The sequence below is a fragment of the Rhinopithecus bieti genome, unplaced genomic scaffold, assembly GCF_001698545.2.
Source record: "Rhinopithecus bieti isolate Rb0 unplaced genomic scaffold, ASM169854v2 scaffold_33432, whole genome shotgun sequence".
NCBI lineage: Eukaryota > Metazoa > Chordata > Mammalia > Primates > Cercopithecidae > Rhinopithecus > Rhinopithecus bieti.
This window is the reverse complement of record NW_016814481.1, coordinates 1026526-1035732: the sequence shown is the minus strand read 5'-3', so window position 1 is coordinate 1035732 and position 9207 is coordinate 1026526. Positions and strand designations below refer to the sequence as shown.

Below are 9207 nucleotides of genomic sequence, written 5' to 3'. Positions count from 1 at the left end.
CAAAGTGCTGGGATTACAGGCTTGAGCCACCACGCCCGGCCAATTTTTGTATTTTTAATAGAGACGGGGTTTCACCACGTTGCCCAGGCTGGTCTCGCACCCCTGAGCTCAAGTGATCCACCTGCCTCGCCTCCCAAAATGCTGGGATTACAGGCAGGAGCCACTGCGCCTGGCGGGATTTCTTTCCTTTTTAAATCTGAGTAATGTTCCACTGTACGGCTGGCCCCCGTTTTGTTTATCCACTCATCTACTGGTGGACACCGGGTTGCTTCCATTTTTGGCTTTCATAGCGCTGCTATGAACACAGGTATACAAATATCTCTGAGACCATTTTTTTTTAAAGTATTTTCTATCACTATTTTAAAACTGACAAATAAAATTATATATTTATCATGTACAACATGTTGTTTTGAAATATGTATATATTATGGAACGTCCGAGGCCCTGTTTTTAATTCTTTTGGGGATATGCCCAGAAGTAGCTTTGGATCATATGGTTATTCTTGGTTGTTGTTTTCTTTTTCTTTTTTTTTGAGACAGAGTCTCATTGTGTCACCCAGGCTGGAGTGCAGTAGCATGATCTCTGCTCACTCCAACCTCTGCCTCCCGGATTCAAGCAACTCTCTTGTCTCAGCCTCCAGAGTAGCTGGGACTACAGGCACACACCACCACCACTCCCAGTAACTTTTTATTTTTAGTAGAAATGAGGTTTCACCATGATGGCCAGGTTGGTCTTGAACTCCTGACCTCAGGTGATCCACCCACCTTGACCTCCCAAAGTGCTGGGATTACAGGCGTGAGCCATTGAGCCTGGCCTGCTTACTCTGTTTTTAATCGTTTCAGGAACTGCCAATATTTCTCTTTCTTTCTTTCTCTCTCTCTCTCTCTTTCTTTCAGACAGTCTCGCTCTGTCGCCCAGGCTGAAGTGCAGTGGCTCCATCTCGGCTCGCTGCAACTTCTGCCTCCTGGGTTCAAGCGATTCTCTTGCCTCAGCCTTCTGAGTAGCTGGGATTACAGACACAAACCACCATGCCCAGCTAATTTTTGTATTTTTAGTAGAGAAGGGGTTTTGCCAGGATGGCCAGGCTGGTCTCGAACTCCTGACCTCATGTAATCTGCCCCCGCTCAGCCTCCCAAAGTGCTGGGATGACAGGTGTGAGCCACCACGCCTGGCCTTGCCAATATATTTTCCATAGGGCTGCATCATTTTACATTCCCACCAACAGTGCACAAAGGTTCTGATTTCTCTCCACATCCTCACTAACACAGTTGTTATTTTCTGTTTGTTTTGTTGGGTTTGTAAAATAGCCATCCTAATGAGTATGATATATTGGTTTCTTGTTTAGTTTTTCCTTTTTTTAAATTTTATTTATTTATTATTATTTTTTGAGATGGAGTCTTGCCCTGTTGCACAGACTGGATTATGGTGGCGTGATCTCGGCTCACTGCAACCTCCGCCTCCTGGGTTCAAGCAATTCTCTGCCTCAGCCTCCTGAGTAGCTGGGATTACAGGCACCCACCACCACACCTGGTTAATTTTTTTGTATTTTTAGTAGAGACGGGGTTTCACCATGCTGGCCAGGCTGGCCTTGAACTCCTGACCTCATGATCCACCCGCCTCGGCCTCCCTGAGTGCTGGGATTACAGGCGTAAGCCACCATGCCCGGCCTTTTTTTTTTTTCTTTTAAATCTAAATAACCTTGAATTTTTTTTTTAATTTAGAGACAGGGTCTCTCTGTCATCTAGGCTGGAGTGAAATGGCTCAATGACAGCTCACTGCAGCCTGGAACTCCTGGGCTCAAGTGATCCTCCCACCTCTAGAATAGCTAGGACTACAGGTATGGGCCACCACATCTGGCTAATTTTTACATTTTATTTTTTGTAGAGACAGGGTCTTGCAATGTTGCCCAGGCTGGTCTCAAACTCCTGGCCTCAAGTGATCCTCCTGTCTCAGCCTCCCAAAGTGCTGGGATTACAGGCATGAGCTGCTGCACCTGGCCTGTTTTTTTTGTTTGTTTTTGTTGTTTTTGTTTTCTTTTGAGACAGAGTCTCACTGTGTCACCCAGGCTGGAGGGCAATGGCGCGATCATGGCTCACTGCAACTTCCACATCCGGGGTTCAAGTAATTCTCCTGCCTCAGCCTCACAAGTAGCTGGGATTACAGGTGTGCACCACCATGCCCAGCTAAGTTGTATTTTTAAGTAGAGACTGCATTGCACTATGTTGGCCAGGCTAGTCTCAAATTCCTGACCACAAGTGATCCGCCTGCCTTGGCTTCCCAAAGTGCTGGGATTACATGCGTGAGCCACCACACCCGACCCTTGGCCTATTTTTTAAAGGTTTACAAATATGGGGCATTCTGGGTCCCCCATGCGACCTCGTTTCTCAGGGCCCATGATGCCCACTCACTGGTGTTCTCGGCTTCTCCTTTGAGGCTGCTCCGGCCACTGAGGCTTCCGCTTCGGCTGTAAAGGCCCCGGGCTGGGCGGCTCAGGAATGGGGGGCGGCTGTCTGGGGTCCCAGGTCCACCCCCTGAGGGCGTAGGGTTCCACGGGATGGTCTCTGGGAGGTCTCTGCAGCCCACCACGCGTACCTCCAGGGTCCCTGCAGGAGGAGAAAGCTCAGCAGGGGGCCACTTCTGGGGCAGGCTGAGTGGAGGGGACCACAGTGGGGAGGGGACACATCGAGACGCAGCCATGGTACAAGTGGGAGCCAGTGAGGGACAACCAGGGTGGAGCACGGAGCCTGACGCCGGGATGTCCGTGCTGGAATAGAACATGAGACAAGCAGTCCTTCCGGGAGGGGCTCCGATGCGGAAGTTTAGGGGCAGAAGGCAGGTTCAGGGTGCAGGCCGGGCCAAGGCAAGCAGGAACAGGGTAGGACTAGGGGTTCTAGGGGAGGACTCGCTGCACGACCTGAGGCCTGAGATGGGCTAGGGGTCTACGGTGGGGTTGGTCTGGAGAGGTAGATAGCTGAGGGGTCTGTGGAAGGTGGGGCTGGCTGGTCTGCAGCAGGGGGATAGGAGGCTCAGGGCTGAGCGTTGTGAGGCTGAGGTGGGGCTGGGGGACAGGGGCTGGGGAAAAAATACTGGGCCAGGTGAAGAGAGATGGAGAAACTGAGAGGTGGGGAGGGGGCAAGAGCTCAGAATCAGAGGGTAAAGTAGGGTGAGAAGTCCAGGGTGCAACGGGCTGTCTACTGGAGAGGGGAGGAGACAGTGAGATGGGAGTCCAGGGTTGGGGAGAGTGGAGATCCAAGTCGGGGGTCACAGGAATGGGGAAATCACAGCAGTCGGAGGCCAGGGCTGCGGGGGTGGGGCAGGTCTCAGGCCCACCTGTGAGCGGCGCGGGCTTGCACAGGGTGCTGTAGTGCGTGGCGGGAAAGGGCCCGGCCAGGCGGGCGCTAAAGGCGGCGGACGAGGCTGCAGCGAGCTCTTCTCGCAGCAGCCGCCCCTTGGGGTGGTCGGCGGGCAGCTCCCCCAGCCTCCGCTCCAGAGCCTCCCGCAGCAGCCCCAGCTTCTGGTTGGATTCTGTCAATTTCTCCTGGGCCTGCGGTGGGAAGTGTGGGGCTGGGAACGGGACCAGGCTTGCCACTCCCCAAGTGCAGCCCTGTGCCCCTTCCTCAGACTGACTGAGTCTCGCGCTGAATTCCTCCCTAGAGGGCTAAACCTCAAACCAATTTGGTCCCACCCCTGGGAAAACTAGGCCCCACCCCCTGCAGAGACCCCACCCCTCACAGTGGCACTGTTTCTGGCTGATGCCCCGCTTCTCACAGCAGTCTACCTCGGCTGAGGCCCCACCCCATATAAAGGTCACATACCCTTTAAGGCTCCACCCCTCAAACCAGTGCAGTTCCTGGAGAAATCCCCGCCGCTTGCTGAAGCACCGCCCCCTGATAAAGCCCCGGCTCTAATGAAAGCTCCGCCCCTCACCTCGCTGACTGCCTTGCGGTCCGGGGCCTTGGCAGCGCTGAGCAGGCGCAGTACGTTCTTGGCACCCTCGGCCACCGCGTGCTCCACTCGGAAGTGGTGCCGCAGCTCTTCGATGCGCAGCTCCACGGCCCCCAGGTCAGGACTCCCTGTGAGTGTGGAATACAGGGCAGTAAGGCTAGCCTGCAGCGCCCCACCAAACCTAGTCCCAGACACACAGCCATTTGCCCGAACAGGCACGGGCCGCAGACAAACCATCATGAAGATGCATCACTCTTCACCCAAGGGGCAGGCACAGTGACACTGTCGCACTGTCACCTGCAGGCAGCCACACTTCCACCCAGACTCTTTTATCCAAACACCATCACTCACAGGGCCAGTCTTAGGGAAAAAGTTACCCTGTTACGGGGGACAGTCTGAGCAATGACACACAGGCACACTGTCACCCCAGGCTTACCGACAGACACATTGTCACGGTCCCTCTTCACCTCCAGGGATTTGCACAGGGACAGAGGCAGGCACACTGTGGCCCCCAGGGACAGCCACATTATCTAGATTTAGACACTGTCACCCAGGGGCTGTCACCCAAAGAGACAAGAACACATAAATCATAGGCCAAGCACGGTGGCTCAGGCCTGTAATCCCAGCACTTTGGGAGGCCGAGGTGGGTGGATCACTTGAGGTCAGGGGTTTGAGACCAGCCTGGCCAATATGGTGAAACCCCGTCTCTACTAAAAATACAAAAATTAGCCGGGCATGGTGACGCATGCCTGTAATCCCAGCTCCTCAGGCGGCTGAGGCAGGAGAATCACTTGAACCCAGGAGGCGGGGGTTGCAGTGAGCCGAGATTGCACCATTGCTCTCCTGCCTGGGTGACAGAGTGAGACTCCATGTCATTTAAAAAAAAAAAAAAAAAATCATACTGTCATACCCATGTTGACACACCTCATTCCCCAATGAACAGTCACCAGGTTACACAACCAGGTACAGTGACACTCATGGGCATTTGGACAACCACAGACATACAACTACACTCACACAGATGGTGTCAGTCACAAAGACACTGTTAAGAGACTCAATGTTTGTCTCCTACCAAATTCCTATGTTGAACCCCTAATTCCCAGTGGGATGGCACTTGGAGAAGGGGCCTTTGAGAAGTAATTAGGGTTAGAGGAGGTCATGGAGGGAGAGCTATCATGATGGGATTAGTGCCCTTATCGGAGGAGGAAGAGGCTGGGTGCAGTGGTCCATGCCTGTAACCCCAGCACTTTGGGAGGCTAAGGCACGAGGATCACCTGAGGCCAGGAGTTTGATACCAGTCTGGGCACCATAGAGAGAGCTTGTCTCTACTAAAAAGAAAAAATAAATTAGCCAGGCGTAGTGGCATGTGCCTGTAGTCCCAGCTATTCTGGAGGCTGAATCAGGAGGATCACTTGTGCCCAGAAAGTCGAGGCTGCAGTGAGCTGTGATCACACCACTGCACTCCAGCCTGGGTGACAGACCAAGACCCTGTCTGAAAACACTAAAAATGAAAAATAAGAAGAGGAAGAGACACTAAGGCTCTCTCTCCCTGTGAGGGTGCAGTAAGAAGGGAGCCGTCTGTAAGCCAGGAAGGGCACCCTCACCAGGAACCGACCACGCTGGTACCGTGATCTGGGACTGCCAGTCCCGGAACTGTGAAAAAAATAAATGTCTGTTGTTTAAGTCACTCAGCCTATGGAGCTTTGTTATGGCAGCCCGAGCAGAGTTAAGACAGGCACTGTCGCACTGACTGTCACATGGTCGCCCACAGGGACACATGGCATTACCACTTTGTCACCAGCGTAGGCACACTATCACCTGCAGGCAGAGGAACACATACTCTGTCACAAAGATGCAGTCACCCTGCCACATAGAGACACTGTCATGAGTCAGATTCTGTTACACAGACACGGCCCTGTCATCTTGGGCACAGGGACACCATTATAGGGGCAGAGAAACACAGTCACAGACACAAATGCATGTATGCCAAAGCACAGGGTCAAGAAAAGGGGCACAGGCCAGGCACAGTGGCTCACGCCTATAATCTCAATACTTCGGGAGGGTAAGGCAGGAGCATCACTTGAGGCCAGGAGTTTGAAACCAGCCTGGACAACACAGCAAGACCTAGTCTCTACAAAATATATATATATTTTAATAAGCTGGGTGTGATGGCACATGCCTATGGTCCCAGCTACTCAGCAGAATTGCTTGAGCCCAGAAGGTCAAGCCTGCAGTGAGTTATGATCACACCGCTGCATTCCAGCCTGGGTAACAGAGCGAGACCCTGTCTAAACAAAAAAAGTGTGTTGGCCGGGTGCGGTGGCTCACGCCTATAATCCCAGCATTTTGGGAGGCCGAGGCGGGAGGATCACAAGGTCAAGAGATCGAGACCATCCTGGCTAACACAGTGAAACCCCATCTCTACTAAAAATACAAAAAATTGGCCGGGTGTGGTGACACAAGCCTGTAATCCCAGCACTTTGGGAGGCTGAAGTGGGCGGATCATGAGGTCAGGAGATTGAGACCATCCTAGCTAACATGGTGAAACACAGTCTCTACTAAAAACACAAAAAAATTAGCCAGGCGTGGTGGCAGGCGCCTGTAGTCCCAGCTACTTGGAAGGCTGAGGCAGGAGAATGGTATGAACCCGGGAGGCGGAGCTTGTAGTGAGCCGAGATTGCGCCACTGCACTCCAGCCTAAGCGATAGAGCAAGACTCCGTCTCAAAAAAAAAAAAAGAAAGAAAAATTAGCCGGGTGAGGTGGCGGGCGCCTACAATCCCAGCTACTTGGGAGGCTGAGGCAGGAGAATGGTATGAACCCGGGAGGCAGAGGTTGCAGTGAGCCGAGATCGTGCCACTGCACTCCAGCCTAGGTGACAGAGTAAGATTCCGTCTCAAAAAAAAAAAAAAAGTGTGGCCTGGGGTGTGTGTCAGTACGATGGTGCACATGATTGTGTGCCTGCACTGTGGATACCCGCATGGACTGCGCAGTGACTACGTGTGATGGTAGGATCACACATTCCTTTGTCTCTGGCTGTTGTTGCAGGGATGGGTGACTGGATGACTTTATTCCTAAAAGTCCCAGTGACTGATTAAGCGCCTTGTGGCAGCAGGTCTAGGGGTGACAGTGAGACTGTGTGTTTTTTTGTGTGTGTTTGAGACAGAGTCTCACTCTGTTGCCCAGGCTGGAGTGCAGTGCAGTGGGGCGATCTCGGCTTACTGCAACCTCTGCCTCCCGGGTTCAAGTGATTCTCCTGCCTCAGCCTCCTGAGTAGCTGGGACTACGGGTGCATGCCACCATGCCCAGCCGATTTTTGCATTTTTAGTAGAGACAGGGTTTCATCATGTTGGCCACTGATCTCGAACTCCTGACCTCAAATGATCCACCCACCTCGGTTTCCAAAGTGCTGGGATTACAGGCGTGAGCCACTGCACGCAGCTGAGACTGTGTTTATAAGGCAACATGCCTGTGACTATCAAATTCCTTGGAACTGTGTCTGTGTTATTGGTGTCCAGGTGAGTGACACATGTGGACACAGTGTTACTGTGAGTGTGACTCTCTGTGACCAAGTGCCAGGGTCATTATTCAGAATAGTCAGGCAGTCAAAAACATAGTAAATAAATGAGCATGGCTGGGTACCAATAAAACTTTATTGATAAAAAACAAAAAAAGACAATGGATTGACCAAAAAAAAAAAAAAAAAAAAAAGACAATGGAGAGATTTGGTCTGAAGGTGGTAATTTACCAACCCCTGATGTAATCCAAACTCTGCATGGGACAAAATGGGAAGCTCTGGCCCAGAGAGGGTCAGAAATGTGTTGAAGTCTCACATTGGGTCACAGGATCCACCTCCCTGCTCCAGAAAGGGACGCATTATGGAACTGGAGGCTGAGCCCTGCAAGGCGAGATGCAGGCTAAGCTGTCTGGAAGCAAGGGACTCACCTTGGGTCTCATCCGGGGCTGCCTGGTTTTCCAGCTGGCCTGCCTGCAGCGCCCGGCGGAGTTGCATGCGGATGATGTCAATCTTGGTCTTACTGTCCTGCAACATCTGCTGGGCTGTCAGCAGCAGCTTCCGGTCCTGGAGGCAGAGACAGTCTGAGAGAGGAAGGCTGGGTGGTTGCGGTCTGGCCACACCATGCAGGTCCTAGGTGACTGTGGCAGTGTTCACATGTGGATGTAACAACACGCATTTGCAGGCCTGGCACGGTGGCTCACGCCTGTAATCCCAGCACTTTGGGAGGCTAAGGTGGGTGGACTGCTGAGCCCAGGAGTTAAAGACCAGCCTGGGCAACATGGCAAGACCTTGTCTCCACAAAAAAAATGCAAAACTTAGCTGGGCGTCGTGGTGTGCACCTGTGGTCCCAGCTACTCGGGGGCTGAGGCAGGAAGATCACTCAAGCCCAGGGGCTAAAGGCAACATTGAGCTGAGATTGCATCACTACCCTCCAGCTTAGGCAACAGAGTGAGACTGTCTCAAAATAAATAAATAAGTAAATGAATGCACTTCCATGCACTCCTGGATACAGTGGGATGATGTAGTAAATGGGGTTTGAATCCTGGCTCTGTCACTTAACATCTGCGTGACCTCCAGCAAGCCATTCAACCTCTCTCGGCTGCAATTTGTTTTATTGATTGATTGATTGGTTGGTTGGTTGAGACACGGTCTCGCTCTGTTGCCCAGGCTGGAGTGCAGTGGCACAATCTCGGCTCACTGCAGCCTCCACCTGCTGGGTTCAGACGATTCTTTTGCCTTAGCCTCCTGAGTAGCTGGGATTACAGGCGCCCACCACCACACTCAGCTTTTTTTTTTTTTTTTTTTTTTTTTTGAGACAAAGTCTCATTCTGTCACCCAGGCTAGAGTGTAGTGGTGTGATCTCAGCTCACTGCAACCTCTGCCTCCCAGGTTCAAGCGATTCTCCTGCTTCAGCCTCCCGAGTAGCTGGGACTACAGGCATGTGCCACCACGCCTGGCTAATTTTTGTATTTTTTTAGTAGAGTTGGGGTTTCGCCATGTTGGCCACGCTGGTCTTGAACTCCTGACTTCAAGTGATCCGCCCGCCTCAGCCTCCCAAAGTGCTGGGACCCGCACCTGGCGTACTCTATTCATTTTCATCGGGTCAGTATCACCCCGAGGGGCAGAAATACTTAGGGGTGAGAAACTCTTATTCTTTTGTGTATAATGCTCAGATACACGTAAAAGATATACAGTTGTTCCAGGTTTTTTTTTTTTTTTTTTTTTTTTTTTTTTTTTTTTTTTTTTT

At 52.0% G+C, this 9207-nt stretch overlaps 1 protein-coding gene across 6 annotated transcripts in view; it reads right to left on the bottom strand.

The window, feature by feature from the left end:
- Positions 1–9207, bottom strand: part of PKN1 (protein kinase N1) — a 41115-nt gene that overhangs the window by 19128 nt on the left and 12780 nt on the right. For all 6 annotated transcript variants that reach the window (XM_017851232.1, XM_017851227.1, XM_017851228.1 and 3 more), the window contains 4 exons: positions 7889–8024; positions 3928–4073; positions 3331–3544; positions 2409–2603 (listed from right to left, as the gene is read on the bottom strand). In XM_017851232.1, coding sequence (XP_017706721.1) covers positions 2409–2603; positions 3331–3544; positions 3928–4073; positions 7889–8024 — 691 coding nt within the window. The remainder of the gene's footprint in view (positions 1–2408; positions 2604–3330; positions 3545–3927; positions 4074–7888; positions 8025–9207) is intronic.